This window comes from Salvelinus fontinalis, chromosome 18 (genome assembly GCF_029448725.1).
Source record: "Salvelinus fontinalis isolate EN_2023a chromosome 18, ASM2944872v1, whole genome shotgun sequence".
Lineage (NCBI taxonomy): Eukaryota > Metazoa > Chordata > Actinopteri > Salmoniformes > Salmonidae > Salvelinus > Salvelinus fontinalis.
The window spans coordinates 13577288-13594441 of NC_074682.1; the positions used below are offsets into that span (position 1 = coordinate 13577288).

Sequence of the window (17154 nt, forward strand, 5' to 3'; positions counted from 1 at the left end):
GAGCAGAGCTGTTCTCATTAAGGGTCCAGAGCCTGTTAGCCATGCCGTCAGCCACTCCACCAGCTCTAATTGGGAACATAATGAAGATCTTTGTGACGTCTGGCTTTTTTTTGCATCCGTGGCCGCAGGAACGGTGGCTCATAAACCATGGAAGTGTTGTTGTGCAGATTTATTTTGGTCACTCACTCACTGTCCTGAAGAGTGTGCCTTTGGCCAGGGTTGAGGTGAGGTCACTTCCTGTCAGGACATGCCTTGTACTGTGACAGGGAGGGTGGCCCAGGCTTCCAATGAACAGGGTGAACAAAATGTCGAAATAAAAGTGAATCTGCCAGCATGTCTTTAGGAGAAAAAAAGAATACAATAGTTGTAGTTGTTTTATTGTCACGCTCCTGTGTTAAGTTGGGTGTGAGTGAACATTCTCACTGCCAGTTTCTCCACCATCCTCATGCGTGGATTATACCTCTCTTAGCCTTTGTTTGTGTGAGTGCATGCATGCGTGCATCTGTCTGTCTGCGCTCTGCACGCTTTCCCAAGTTCACGCAGGCGTGTGCCGACAGTGCCCTGTGCCATGTGGCCACCTCATGGGAGAGTTCAAAAGGGTGGGTTTGTGTTTGCCCGCACGCGTGTTAAATGAATCCAATGAGGCAGGGACTATGGTTGTATACAGAAATCAGGGTAGATCAAGGAGGTCTGTCTGTCAGTGAGCCCTGAGATGGGATACACACAGATCCTCTTGATCAAGCGGCCTGGCACACTGCCCACACCACTCTACCCTCACACACACACAGCTCCCTAGGGGTTTAATGATGAACAACACTCAATGCTGCTCTCTGTATATCTCACTGTTTACACAGACAGGGAAAACATTGCTGTTATGCATACGAGTCTCCTATCTAGTGAGTGTTATCTCTAATAAGAATTACATTTCAACAGGAATCCCTGCTGAATCAGCAATAGCTGGTTGCCGTGTCGGTCATTGTTGGTTGCCGTGATAGTGATCGTTGGTTGCCGCGTCAGTCTATTGTTTGCCTGCCTCTGTAATATGCCAAAATTGAAAATCGGTTATGGCAAAGATTTCAATCAAGATACCCTTTGGAAAGCCACTGTTAAGGATTGAGTATTAGTAAGCAGCATGAAAGGCATCCTGGAGGCAGAAGAAGTCCAGATAATTAGAGCTTTGAGTAGGGCAGGTTTGGTGCAGTAGGGAGGGAGGAGGGACTCAGTCCCCTCTACAGAAACTTGACCCCTGGAACAGGCCTGAACCCCAAGCTCACTCCTCAAAGCTGGAAAGGTAAGGGCCAATCAGAGATGCAAGCTCAGCTGCTTTTGTCAGGGCACTGATGGTTGGGTCGCTGGAAACTCTGTGTGACAGTCCTGTCTGACCCACGGCTCCTAATCTCTCCACAAGTGGCCTGTGATAGCCGTGGCGCCGGTCTGTGTCTTGTATAAGACCCAGGGCTTAATGAGAGCTTCAACACAAGCCCCCCATTTAAGCTCTGATCCAGACTGGAGTTGGCCTCAACAACGTTGTCACTGCTTCTTTACTGTGCCGTCGTTTACAGTGCTCGTTATAGAGGGACAGTTTGGGGGTAAAGAAAGAGATTGATACATTTGTGATCGGAGCTAACTGTTGGAGTTACCATTGGACCCGTTATTTGCTAGCAAGATTTTTCACTTCAATGTATTCTGCTATTCATCAAATGTATATGAAACTGGCCAAAGACATTTAAGCATGACGTCTTCCTTCAGCCTGACGGAAGAGAATGAGATGAAAATATGTGTCCACCGTGGCTCCAACCCCCCCTGTCAGGACCCCTGTCATTAAAGCATCATGACATGTGGAGCTCCTGGACGGCTCTCCCCCTCCTGGTAATGAGGCTTGACAGAGGCGGGGTGGGGAGACAAAGCAGGCTGTGCTGAGGAGCCCACTACACTGTTCAATAAAAGGCAGGTTCACCCTGGTGCGCCTCCACATCTGTTCAACACTGGAGCAGGTGGCTAGCAGCCACTGGGGGGAGTGCTCCTCCTCGCACCAGCCCCCGTCCCTCCTATCCTCCATTCCCCTGTCCCCCGTCCCTCCTTCCTCAGTCCAAGGCTGAGAACGGCACTGAGGAGCACAGACGCCATATGTAGGCACAGCAACACAGACGCCATATGTAGGCACAGCAACACAGACGCCATATGTAGGCACAGCAACACAGACGCCATATGTAGACACAGCAACACAGACGCCATATGTAGACACAGCAACACAGACACTATATGTAGACACAGCAACACAGACGCCATATGTAGACACAGCAACACAGACGCCATATGTAGGCACAGCAACACAGACGCCATATGTAGGCACAGCAACACAGACGCCATATGTAGACACAGCAACACAGACGCCATATGTAGACACAGCAACACAGACGCCATATGTAGACACAGCAACACAGACGCCATATGTAGACACAGCAACACAGACGCCATATGTAGACACAGCAACACAGACGCCATATGTAGGCACAGCAACACAGACGCCATATGTAGGCACAGCAACACAGACGCCATATGTAGACACAGCAACACAGACGCCATATGTAGACACAGCAACACAGACGCCATATGTAGGCACAGCAACACAGACGCCATATGTAGGCACAGCAACACAGACGCCATATGTAGACACAGCAACACAGACGCCATATGTAGACACAGCAACACAGACGCCATATGTAGACACAGCAACACAGACGCCATATGTAGGCACAGCAACACAGACGCCATATGTAGACACAGCAACACAGACGCCATATGTAGACACAGCAACACAGACGCCATATGTAGACACAGCAACACAGACGCCATATGTAGACACAGCAACACAGACGCCATATGTAGACACAGCAACACAGACGCAACAAACACATTCTGAAAGAAGTTATGCAATGCACAAAACACAAAGGAAGAATCACTAACACTCCACAGAAGAAGGAGACGAGAAAAGTACATGGAAGTGCACCCATTGTTCTGATACACAGTGGCCGTGTCCGAATACCCGTACTAGTGTACTACATGCTGTACTTAAACTACATACTCGGCATTCGAGCTAGTAGAATTCACTCGTCATTTCCGTGTTTGACAGCAGCTGATAATCAGATAAATTGCCGTGATGTGCCCAAATTGACATGTGACGGGGGTCAGTCAACACAATCGAGCATTAGATGCCGCATTCGGATTACTGGACACCTGCTCGTCGAACATCTCATTCGAAAATCATTGTTTGTCCCCCTTTTGCCTAAACAGCGATCTCGACAAACCATTTCTGTATGGACCTCGCTTTGTGCACGAGGACATTGCCATAATGAAAAAAAGAAAGGGCCTTCCAAAAACTGTTACCACAAAGTTGGAAGTACAGAATCATCTAGAATGTCATTATATGCTGTAGCGTTAAGATTTCCCTTCACTGGAATTAAGGGGCCTAGCCCGAACCATGAAAAACATCCCCAGACCATTATTCTTCCTCCACCAAACTTTACAGTTGGCACTATGCATTGGGGCAGGTAGTGTTCTCCTGGCATCCGCCAAACCAAGATTCGTCCGTCGGAATGAAAGATGGTGAAGCGTGATTCATCACTCCAGAGAGTGATGAACTCTGCTTCAGAGTCCAATTGCGGCGAGCTTTACGCCACTCTAGTCAACGCTTGGCATTGCGCATTGTGATCTTAGGCCTGTGTGCGGTTGCTCGGCCATGGAAACCCATTTCAGCTCCCAAAAAACAGTTATTGTGCTGACGTTGCTTCCAGAGGCAGTTTGGAACTCAGTAGGGAATGTTGCAGCTGAGGACAGACGATTTTTGAACGCTACGTGCTTCAGCACCCTGCGGTCCCATTCTGTGAACTTGTGTGGCGTACCACTTCGCGGCTGAGACGTTGTGGCTCCTAGACATATCTACTTAACAATAACAGCACTTGCAGTTGACCAGGGCAGCTTTAGCAGGGCAGACATTTGACGAAGTGAGTTGTTAGAAAGGTTAGGGTTAGGATGGTGGCATCCTATGACTGCGTCACATCGAAGGTCATTGAGCTCTTCAGTAAGGCCATTCTACTGCCAATGTTTGTCTATGGAGATTGCATGGCTGTGTGTCTGATTTTATACACATGTCAGCAATGGGTTTGGCTGAAATAGCCAAATACACTCATTTTGAAGGGGTGTCCACATACGTTTGTGTGTATATATATAATGTTGTTTTTTTTTCGAAATTTCACATACTACAAAACTACATTTTTTTCGCAAACTATTTAGTACGCTAGTATGGGTATTTGGATATGGCCAGTATCACAGAAATCCCACTATGGTGTACTTGTACAGTAGCTGCCTGCTTTTTGAGTGTTATTGTGAAGCATTATTCTTCATTTAGTCTGGAATGACATGGGTTGGTCTCTGGCCCCATTCTACCAGGCAGATGGAAATACAACACTGAAGGTTATACCAATGACACAAAGATTATTACATTTGCCACAAACGTCCGTCAGATTCCTGAAATAGAAAGACATCATCATTTGGACCCATATGGATATGGGGGTCAGATGTTACTGTGTGGGAGAACGGGCGGACAGACAGGTGGGACGGTTCCTTTTATGAGGACATGATATTTCCTCTATCATGTGTGATCCTGTATGTCGACAGAAACACCCAGAGAGATCAGGTGTACATGCTATTTTCGGATATAAACTCAGCAAAAAAAGAAACGTCCTCTCACTGTCAACTGCGTTTGTTTTCAGCGAACTTATTAACATGTGTAAATGTTTGTATGAACATAACAAGATTCAACAACTGAGACATAAACTGAACAAGTTCCACAGGCATGTGACTAACAGAAATTGACTAATGTGTCCCTGAACAAAGGGGGATCGAAATAAAAAATAACAGTCAGTATTTGGTGTGGCCACCAGCTGCATTAAGTACTGCAGTGCGTCTCCTCATGGACTGCACCAGATTTGCCAGTTCTTGCTGTGAGATGTTACCCCACTCTTCCACCAAGGCACCTGCAAGTTCCCAGACATTTCTGGGGGGAAGGCCCTAGCCCTCACCCTCCGATCCAACAGGTCCCTGGCGTGCTCAATGGGATTGAGATCCGGGCTCTTCGCTGTCCATGGCAGAACACTGACATTCCTGTCTTGCAGGAAATAACGCACAGGACAAGCAGTATGGCTGGTGGCATTGTCATGCTGGAGGGTCATGTCAGGATGAGTCTGCAGAAAGGGTACCACATGAGGGAGGAAGATGTCTTCCCTGTAACGCACAGCCTTGAGATTGCCTGCAATGACAACAAGCTCAGTCCGATGATGCTGTGACACACAGCCCCAGACCATGACGGACCATACACCTTCAAATCGATCCCGCTCCAGAGTACAGGCCTCGGTGTAACGCTCATTCCTTCGACGATAAACGTGAATAAGCCACCTTCTTTCGCTCAGAGATCTATATTGTCTTGTTTAAAACAATAACCCACAGTACAATCGTTACCAAAAGTTTTGAGAATGACACAAATATTAATTTTCACAGTCTGCTGCCTCAGTTTGTATGATGGCAATTTGCATATACTCCAGACTGTTATGAAGAGTGATCAGATGAATTGCAATTAATTGCAAAGTTCCTCTTTGCCATGCAAATGAACTGAATCCCCCAAAAACATTTCCACTGCATTTCAGCCCTGACACAAAAGGACCAGCTGACATCATGCCAGTGATTCTCTCGTTAACACAGGTGTGAGTGTTGACAAGGCTGGAGATCACTCTGTCATGCTGATTGAGTTCGAATAACAGACTGGAAGCTTCAAAAGGAGGGTGGTGCTTGGAATCATTGTTCTTCCTCTGTCAACCATGGTTTCCTGCAAGCAAACACGTGCCGTCATCATTGCTTTGCACAAAAAGGGGCTTCACAGGCAAGGATATTGCTGCCAGTAAGATTGCACCTAGATCAACCATTTATCGGATCATCAAGAACTTCAAGGAGAGCGGTTCAATTGTTATGAAGAAGGCTTCAGGGGCCCAAGAAAGTCCAGCAAGCGCCAGGACCGTCTCCTAAAGTTGATTCAGCTGCGGGATCGGGGCACCACCAGTACAGAGCTTGCTCAGAAATGGCAGCAGGCAGGTGTGAGTGCATCTGCACGCACAGTGAGGCGAAGACTTTTGGAGGATAGCCTGGTGTCAAGAAGGGCAGCAAAGAAGCCATTTCTCTCCAGGAAAAACATCAGGTACAGACTGAAATTTTGCGAAAGCTACAGGGATTGGACTACTGAGGACTGGGGTAAAGTCATTTTCTCTGATGAATCCCCTTTCCGATTGTTTGGGGCATCCGGAAAAAAGCTTGTCCGTAGAAGACAAGGTGAGCGCTACCAGTCCTGTGTCATGCCAACAGTAAAGCATCCTGAGATCATTCAAGTGTGGGGTTGCTTCTCAACCAAGGGAGTGGGCTCACTCACAATTTTGCCTAAGAACACAGCCATGAATAAAGAATGGTACCAACACATCCTCCGAGAGCAACTTCTCCCAACCATCCAGGAACAGTTTGGTGACGAACAATGCCTTTTCCAGAATGATGGAGCACCTTGCCATAAGGAAAAAGTGATAACTAAGTGGCTCGGGGAACAAAACATCAATATTTTGCGTCCATGGCCAGGAAACTCCCCAGTCCTTAATAATCCCATTGAGAACTTGTGGTCAATCCTAAAGAGGCGGGTGGACAAACAAAAACCCGCAAATTCTGACAAACTCCAAGCATTGATTATTCAAGAATGGGCTGCCATCAGTCAGGATATGGCCCAGAAGTTAATTGACAGCATGCCAGGGCAGATTGCAGAGGTCTTGAAAAAGGGTCAACGCTGCAATTATTTTTCTTTGCATCAACTTCATGTAATTGTCAATAAACGCCTTTGACACTTATGAAATGCTTGTAATTATACTTCAGTATTCCATAGTAACATCTGACAAAAATATCTAAAGACACTGAAGCAAACTTTGTGGAAATTAATATTTGTTTCATTCTCAACTTTTGGCCACAACTGTAGACCTATAGACTATTCAGACTCATGATAATGTATTTGGTAGCTTCACCTCTTGCTATCAGGGAAATGTTCTAGTGTACTTTGATTTGCATTCATTTATCCAAACGAAACTCATTCCTGTGCTATGTGTGGATGGTTACTATTCATTTACAGTTACACAGCTCCTTCATTGGGGCCTTATGGACGAAGCCAGAGACCGGTCATGTATTTGATACTAATAGGACATGATTAAGAGAGAACCAAACAAGTCATCTGTGTGCATGTAGGCCTACCATGTGAATGCACCAATCTGTCCCCTGTGTCTGTCTGCAATATACCATCATGAATAAGTCATCTGAACCGACAGAGAAGAGGGTTTTAAGTGGCGGGGGACATTTTAATGCAGATGGAGGCTCATTATGATGTGGCGGCAGAAAGGGCCCCCCCTGGGCTGCTATTCCCGGGAGCCCATCACTGTCCCATGCTACATTTAATGTGGTGACCAGGGTGTGTTTTACTGTGACTTGTGGGGCCACCTGAGACCCAGAGCTATGATCCCTGTGTGGAGATGAGGAGCTGAGAATGCTCCGGGCAGCTCCTGTAGCCCTGCTGCGATCCCTGCAGGAGTCCGCTTGGTGCCACCAGTCACTGTCACTTAAACGTCTATTTTGATTGGCTGTGTTTGTAACGTGTGTCTGTCTGTACTACAGTATGTGTGCTTGATTGTGGATGGGGGGAGCTTTCTGAGATGATTGAGAGAGGAAGCCATAGGTTACACACACAGCAGCTGTTTCTCTGGCTCTACATATTAGTGAGACTACTATATCTGTGATGGTGCCGTCCTGAGTAAATGATGGTAGCGCTAACAGACATGGAGCTGCTGCCTGCTGGAATAAAATAGGATCTGCTGTCAGTCCTCACAGAGGGTGTGTGGAGAAATGAGCTTGTGTGCTGCTGCGCTGTCTGTCTGGCTGCAGCTCTGGGACTGGGTGATTGTGGGCCAGCGGAGTGAGATAAGAGCGCTATAATGAAGGGTGACAGAGCCCTGGGTCTCAGCCCCACTGCCGGTGATACCCCACCGGATCGAGCCCTTGCTCCCCTTTTGTCTCCATCCCCTGCCCTCACTGTGGAGAACCAGATAGAGGCAACCGTGAAGATAACGCGCAGACTCTACCTCACGTTCAGATGTTCTATCAAGTTTCAAGTTTTTATTAGTCGTATGTACGGGATACGCATGGTAAACATCATCCAACTAAATGCTTTCTTGCGGGTTCCTTCTCGACAATGCAACAACAATAAGAAATAAGAAAACATATGAATATAAAGTAAATGGCAGTAGAATAGAATAATACATTTTGGCATAAGTATAATACAGGAAGGCACAATTTCTAGTACAACATTTTCCCTCAGAACAGCCTCAATTGGTCTGGGCATGGACCCTACAGGGTGTCGAAAGCGTTCCACAGGGATGTTGGCCCATGTTGACTCCAATGCTTCCCACAGTTGTGTCAAGTTGGCTAGATGTGCTTTGGGTGGTGGACCATTCTTGATACACACGGGACACTGTTGAGTGTGGGAAAAAAACAGCAGCATTGCAATTCTTGACACAAACCGGTGCGACTTCCATTCTCCGTTCAAAGGCACTTCAATCTTTTGTCTTGTCCATTAACCCTCTGAATGGTACACATACACAATCCATGTCTCAAAGCTTAAAAATGATCTCCAGTGATTTGAAGTGGATTTAACAAGCGACATCAATAAGGGATTGACCTGGATTCACCTTGGTCAGTCTATGCCATGGAACGAGCAGATGTTCTTAATGTTTAGGAGTGGTGCCAGTGTGCCTGGCATGATGGCCTTGATGTGGGCCATGACCAACCTCTCGAAGCACTCCTACATTCTAAGGTGAGCGTGACAGGGCGAGTCATTTGGGCATGTCACCTTGTTTTTCTTGGTGACTGGGACGATGGTGGTATCCTTAAAGCAGGTGTGGTACTACAGCCTGGGACAGGTTGAGCACACCGCCAGCTGGTCAGCACACACTCTGCGGACGCATGACAAGGGATTCCATCTGGAGTTTTCCTCACGTCCGCCTCGGAGAGCGAAATCACCTGGTTGGAGCAGCGAGAGTCTTCGTGGATGGCTCGGTATTGTCTACCTCGAAGCGAGCATAGAATGTGTTGAGCTCGTCTGGGAGGGGCTCTCAGCATTGTACGGATATCTCCGTTCATCCAGGGTTTTGGGTTGTCCAGATTGTTATTGTGGCTACATCATCAACACATTTCCTAATGAAGCCTGTGACTGACGATGTAAACTACCGTTCAAAAGTTTGGGGTCACTTAAAAATGGCCTTGTTTTTGAAAGAAAAGCATTTTTTTTGTCCATTAAAATAATATCAAATTGATCAGAAATACAGTGTAGACATTGTTAATGTTGTAAATGACTATTGTACCTGGAAACGACAGATGTTTTTTAATGGAATATCTACATAGGCGTATAGAGGCCCATTATTAGCAACCATCACTCCGATCAATTTGGATGTTATTTTAAGGGACAAAAAAATTGCTTTTCTTTCAAAAACAAGGACATTTCTAAGTGACCCCAAACTTTTGACCAGTAGTGAATATATTCCCCAGTGTTGGTGAATGAATCTTTGAACATATTCCAACCAGTATTCTCTTAACAATCCTGACCACTGTAAGTGAATGCCAGACAGCACAGCCTGGTTCATAGCAGTTCTCAGTCATCTTCTCAGTTAAATACTATTGTTCAAATTGAAAGTGAAATGTGCCCCAACCCGAGCACTCCGTTCTATCACCTCTGGTCTTTTGGACCCCCCACTCATCCCAGTCAAAGCTCTTCACTTCCCTGGCAGCCAAATGGTGGAAAAAGCTTCCCCATAAACGTCCGGACAGTTGAGGGCCCCCCCCCCCCCCAAAAAAAAAGAAAACACTAACACTCCCACACTAACACTTGTCTTTTTCTACTAGCACTGACTACTTTATTAAGGAAAAATGTACTTTCTAAGACTGTGAAATGTGGCTGTCTCACCTAGCTAGAGTATCTTAAGATAAATGCACTAACTAAGTCGCTCTGGATAAGAGTGTCTGCTAAATGACAAAGGTCAAATGTAAATATAATGCTGGTTCCATTAGTGTGAGAAACTAGGAAAGCCCTTTTTCTTGATTAGCACCTGGCGCTGAGCTCATTAAGACAGAGGAAGGCAGCAGAATGCCTAAAGGAAGTGATTCTGAGTATTTTACTGATCTACTGTGGATAACAGAATGTCCCATGCTTAAATCAGATTAGGAGAAAGTAACAGTAGTGTCTTTTTCAGCCCGCCGTGCTTATTAGCGGCATTAGTTTCTCGCTATTTGTTCTGTAATCCTCCGTAAGCCTGCCTGCTGCAGTAAATAAAGACTGCTGTGTTTTTAACTGTCGGAGTGTGGTAAGACTTTCCCCACAGTCAGTCAAAAGAATTAAACACACACAAACCGCGCACACTCTGAGAGAGACCATTACCAAGCTCTTCAATTTGTACTGCTTTTTTGTTGAAAATGGTTCAAAGTTAAATAAAAGAGGTATTAACTGTGGTTGACCCACACTGGGAACGCTCCCGCTTCCACTCAAGCAGCTATAGGCCCCCTGAAACTAAGCTCTCAAGCCTCCATTCACTCTCTCTATCACGTCAGCCCTCCTCTCTGTCTGTTCAGAAAAATGCAGACTTTGAAGAATTTGCTTAAGAAGTGTATCGGACCATAAAGAGAGACTTTAGAGAGTGAGCGAAGCAATCGCCACTCATGGTTCCTTATGAACCCTTATGAACAAGTGTCTATAGACTGAGGTTCCCAGGGCTTTCCTGCCTTCCCACTGTTGAAAGGCAACTTCTTTTGCCTGGCAGTTTCCACTCCATTCACCTCACTGTCTGCTTCATCATCAAAATGACAAGAAACCGTCTGTCTTTAATGATGTACTCTTCTTTAAAAAAGGAGTCGTTGGAGTTTGAACAACTATAAGCTTATTCAGATTGACACAAGTTGGAAGAGAGGCATTGGGACAAAATGCACATAACATGTACATAAACTTTTCAATTTACATTAGCAATTGAATGTTCCGTGCCGAGAGAGGGTACAGGTGACATTCTCGCTTCGCAGGTCAAATGTACCGTAAATATCACATTATCCACTAGCCAGTAAGCATGCAAACTATTCAACTAGCTATGCGAGATACTTTCCATGCATCTACCATATTACAATCTTGACTAATGCAACAAAACCATATTACACTCTTGAATAATGCAACGTTTCACAAGCAGGTGCAGACATTTAAATGGTTTATTTTCTCCTCCATACACTCATTAATTTAGCTGCAAGACATTAACAGCCAAAGTTGTACAGCTGCTAGCTAGCAAGCTAATGTTAGCTAACAACATTTGCTTCATCAGGTAACGTCATCATAGAGAAAATGAAGGCTTACCCCCTCATATGAATATAAATGTACAGTAACGTTATCATACAGTGTTGTTCATATTATACATAACTACAGGAAACTTCCAAAATACAGGAAAATACACAACGTCTCTTAATAGGGTGTTGTGCCACCACGGGCCACCAGAACAGCTTCAAGCATTTGGGCATTTTTATACCTTACCCCTAAAGCATGATGGGATGTGAATTGCTTCATTAACTTGGGAACCACACCTGTGTGGAAACAACCTGCTTTCATTATACTTTGTGTTCCTCATTTACTCAAGTGTTTCCTTTATTTTGGCACTTACCTGTAGATATCAAGCTAAACACAATGTCTGCATCCTCCTCACAGCTAACTGACTAACTTCAGCCAACGATAGCAGAACCATTTCTAGATTGCTTAGAACAAACCATGCTTCATTTCATCAATATCATGCAAATCAATCAAAAAATTGCATCTGAAAAAGTTGTTAATTCACGGCGTAGTGGCTGCTTGCGTTCCTGCTTGGTTTTGCATTGAAATCAATTATTGTGTTCTGATATTCCCTTAAAGTTGCAGCGTCAATTTCAGAGTAACCGGCTTTACTGCAATTTCAGGTAAAAACTCAATTTAACAAGTCTAATATAAGAAATATGCCTATACATTTCCGCTGTTTCAAAAACAATGCTCTCTGCTATTACACTTTTTTTTCTGTAGAAGTGTTGGGCTTAACAAGACTTCTTTATACACTGCCCTGCTTGGAGGAGGGCAACTGTCGGGCGAGTGTCGTGCAGGACCTCCGGAGGTAGATGTCGAGACGTGACAAGTTCGCAAGTTTACATTCCGGGTAAAAGGTCTAGCCGAGGGGAATTTTCTCAATCTCTAGGCAATCTCTCGTAGTGAGGAGAGGCCCTATAGCATAGACAAATGTAACATGTTGCATTGTATGACTTGGCTCAAATGTGTAGGCCTTTGAAGATACATAGAAAACAATACACCTCCAAATTGGTACTGTTGATGTTTTTTTCCACATGACTTGAGTTCTCTTGAGGCAGCCCCCAGCTACAGCCTTGTGCCAGAATGAAAGTGACTGTTCTCGCGAACAGACAGATAAGCCTATTTGGCAGCAGGTCAGCAATCAGGGAGAGGCTGATACACACACACACCTACCTGCTGCCTTCATGCCAAAGTCTTAATCTGGACTGATTTGCATTCTAGCGGTGTGTGGCGATGGAGGGAGGTTGAGTGAGGATAAGGGAAGTCTGGGCTTTCCATTTGTGTTCCTCATTACCTCCAGGATGTGACACATAACATGTCTGAGGTCCAACATTAAAAGATATAGCTCATTTTATGACCAATGTTAAAATGCAGAACATTTTGTCTTCTATATAGCATACCAAGTCCTACTTCTTCCAAAACTCATATAGTCTGAGCCAGCGATCTGATGTGATGTCTTAATGGAAGGAAAGGCATGACAAAGTAAATCCATCTGTCTGGACAGTCACAAATACACCAGGCATCTGATTCAGACCTCATTACTATTCCAGAGCTGAGCTCGCTGCCCTCTTGTCAGTAAATTGGATTTACGAGACCTTTCACTGAGGGAGGGCTGTATGAAAGGTTTACATAGTCATTTCTACATGTCACTCACTGCTGCTTTCTAGAGCTTGGCATAATGCTTATGCAAACGTTACAGCTAATAACATTTTAGAAGTATGTTGATTTTAACTGATAAAAAGTCTTGAACTGCTGTTCATTACTGTTTGACAGTATTCAGTGATTCAATTTCTACAACCGAATGTGAATGCTTAGGCTCTGTGAAGATAAAGGGTTATAACGGCACATAGTTATGCTTGGACAGCGATATAGCGAGCTGTGCGTATTGTGTTTGTGAATACTACGTGTCTTACTTAGTGCACTGGGCAGTGCCATGTCAGAGGTGAGTGTGGTGGTGAATGAGGGCGGTGGGACCCCCTTCCTGCCTTGGAGGGGACTCCCCATTGAGGGCGCTGAGGCGGAATTCTCTGGGCTCTCCGGGAGGGGCCTGGCATTGTCTCCGGGTCGCTGCCTTCAAGGAGCAGTGGGATTCCAGGGCAACCAGGCCTGTCTATGAGAGGGATGGACACACAAACAAGATTGTTCCTCACAGCTGATCTGAACAAACACTGCTTACCCAGAGAAATGGACAAAGAGAGACAGAAAAGGGGAGAGCGGAACTTAATTTTTACCTTCTTTGTGTGTAGTCTGTGTTCAAAGCCTCCTTCTCAACACTCGTCCTCACATTACTTTTTAAAAGTTTTTATTTCAATTTCGTAATGATTCAGCACATTTCTTCTCATTCCATTTCCTCTCAATTATTCAATACAAATTGTAAATGGAAGCTCTTACTTTTGGCCAAGTTGTGATGTGGAAGTTGAACCCATTTGAGATGATCCAATTATCCTGCAGGCTGGGATTAGCATTAATCCTCTCTGGTTATTAGTGAGCACATAACCTCTTCAAAGTTGAAGTGCACAATGTCCCCTCATCCTCCCTCCACACACGCACACACTCAGTGCTCTGTGGTAATGTCTTAGAATGGAGCACATTCTAAGACATTACAATAGAGCACTTGGCAATTTACCACAAACATTTGGCAAGTTCTCTCAAATACTTGGGAGGGGTGGATATTATAGTGGGCATTCGATAGCACAACCAGACTGGAACCAGAATCCAGGGCGGCAAACATGCCATAATTTAGTCACCTTGACATTGCTGCTGTCCCTGTTCTACAGTATCCCAGTTAAGCTGTGAATTAGAATGAGACAAAAAAATGGCCGGAGGAAACAGTATCAACCAATTACACACTTTAATCCTGTGTTTGTGTGTGCGTGTGAGAGAGACACAGAAAGGTTTCAAACAATGAATAACATGTCTAATGACCTCCAGAGGTATAAACCTAGACATCCAGCTCCATCACTTGAGTCTTTATAAATTGAGCCAGGGTTTTATCAGTCTTCTCAGGGAGCTCACAGTGTGCACTCTTGGCCCTGGCCTGGCTGCCGTGTGCGTGGAGAAAGCAGGCAGGGGGAGAGGAGAGTGTGGCCAGCCTCTGAAATGAGAAGAGCCCCCGGGCTCAGATCCTATCAAAGCCCTCACACGTCCAGGAATCACAAACGAACAAATTCCAAATGCTGCGCCGACGGAGGGCGGAACTGGCGGAGGCTCTGGGAGAGACCTGATAAGCCGGGAGGAGAGGCAGGCAGTCTGCTGACCCAGGGTGCCGCCTTCTCCTGCGGTGCTGTCTTCTTGGCATCGTAATGACTTTCCTGCTTAGTTTTTTTGGGCTATGATTTTAGCTCTGGGGAACATGCACAGCACGCTACACAGTTCTGCTGGGGTTTTCTTTGTCATGTTTTGTCACGTAAAAACACCATGGATAGCTACACGTTTTAATGAAATTATATTTAGTGTCCTATAGTATTTTGACTATTGTGTATGAGCAAAACAATGCATGTGTAACAAACTGTAAATCTCTCATGAGATCCAATGACACATCCTCTTCATTATACGGATTGATAAGGAGAGGTGATTGGCTTTAGTGGCTCATCCCAACTTCATTAGCCTCTTCTGTGTGACACTGCAGCCCGGCCCACTGCTCAAATTAATCTCCCCTGGTTAACAAACTGCAGCAGCCTGCATAGCAGCTAATCTCTGACGGGAGGGTAGATTCTTCACTTCCCAGAAATGACTTAGCTAAATAAGGGCTCCTCGACGCAGCCTGTCTAACGACCTTGATTAATTAAAGAGGGCCTCAGTCTTAATTAAAGTCCTATTCTGCTTCGTCGGGTTGTGACCCTGTAAAACAGACTGAGGCAGTAGAAAGTTATCACACACCACTGTCAGGCTGGAAGACTCTCCGCCTGGTTTTGTGGAAATCCACAGTCACACTCATCCAGTGATCTGAGGGTTTAATCATCTATGCTATGATGGTATCAGGGCTCGTGTAGCATGAGGGAGTGATATCCATCTACTTACAATAAACCACAGCCTGTTAAGGAGAGAGAGAGATGGGGAAGGAATTGAGAGAGAGATAAACTGCGTCATTTAAATCGGTTTCATCACGCCATGTACTGTTTGTGTTCACGTTGTTACAACAGTGTGTACAAGAAAACTGTCATATAGCCACTATTCTCAGAAACTAAAGAGACTTTTCAAAGTCAAATCCAGATGCTTTTTATTTTTATTTAACCTGTATTTAACCAGGCAAGTCAATTAAGAACAAATTATTATTTACAATGACAATGGCTGGAAGTCTATAGGTATAATCCCAAAGTAACCATATTCTGTCTCTGTCTGTGTGTGTAGGTGAATGGGAAGGACCTGTCCAAGGCCACCCATGACCAGGCAGTGGAGGCCTTCCGCACAGCCAAGGAGCCCATCATGGTCCAGGTGCTTCGCCGGGCCCCCCGCCCCAAACCCTCCAGCCCTGCCTCAGACACCCAGGTGGTGGACATCAGCACCCAAACAGACATCACCTTCCAACACATCATGGCCCTCACCAAGCTGCCTGCCGCCGCCCCCACCGTGGCTGTGTTGGAGCAATACCTCATGCCTGAGGAGTGAGTTACAGTACACTTTCTTATCGGATGGGTTGGAGTTAAGGGGAGGGACGGGGTTAAAAGACTAGATCCTTCTGTTTCTTATTTCCTTTCCCTCATGGTCACTGATTGGTTAAGGACTTGATAGGCAAAACTAGTTTGTTGAAAACTTACTCAGTCCTTTGACCATGTCACTGGTCAGTATAGAAAGGGCTCAAGTAAAGAGAGTATTTTGATACAGATTTTCGTAAAATGTCACTTTGCCAGTTCATTACAATGGAACCTGGTGTGTTTTCACACGAACAAATTGGTATTCATGCCTTCTAACTGAAGTTAGATGTGAATGTTACACCTGTTACTAAGCGAGATGTCAAGTCCTGGGGCACACGGCCAAATGAAGATGGCCTTGTTAATTTGTGTTTGCATATTAAATGACTTCCTGTCTGTCGCCCGCTAGCTGTGTCTATGTGTGGCCAGGAGCTCACAGTCTGGGTACTCAAAAACATTATTGTCAGGAGCAGTTTAATAGGTCAATCGTGTTTAAAAAATATATACAAATATTTCAGAATCAAATTAAAAACATGGCATTTCCATTTCTGATTAACCTCAGGCCAAAAACAATTCTTAACTTCATTTAAAACTTAGACTTTCACAAAAGAATGTGGGCACTTGTTTTCCATTCTCAAGTAATTCACAATTTACTGAAAGTTCTGGTTGCGTGACATGTCACATAAGATTTACGTTAGGGACATTGGGATAATTTCATTTCAATCCAGTGACACACTTAACACTGACGTACTGTCATGTATTGTGATTGTATTTCTGTGTAATAACAGATTAATCATGACAAGGCCTGTAGGAACTATCTTTATTGTGTTGAATTGCGTTCATAGGCATTCCCCCGGGCACGAGTACTTTGACCCCAATGATTTCCTGGAGGGCATGCAGCAGGAGATGGAGCGAGAGGAGCTGGAATATGAGGTAAAATACAGACTCCCTCTTGTCTTCTCCCTCCCCCCATCTCCCCCTTATCCTCCTCTACCCATCCCCCCCTCTCTCCTTCACCTACTCTCACGCTCTACCTCTCTC

At 45.2% G+C, this 17154-nt stretch overlaps 1 protein-coding gene across 2 annotated transcripts in view; it reads left to right on the forward strand.

Moving 5' to 3' along the window:
- LOC129815008 (E3 ubiquitin-protein ligase PDZRN3-B-like) overlaps positions 1 to 17154 on the forward strand; it is a 126366-nt gene that overhangs the window by 103904 nt on the left and 5308 nt on the right. For both annotated transcript variants that reach the window (XM_055868256.1, XM_055868258.1), the window contains 2 exons: positions 15833 to 16086; positions 16959 to 17046. In XM_055868256.1, the coding sequence (XP_055724231.1) occupies positions 15833 to 16086; positions 16959 to 17046 (342 nt within the window). The remainder of the gene's footprint in view (positions 1 to 15832; positions 16087 to 16958; positions 17047 to 17154) is intronic.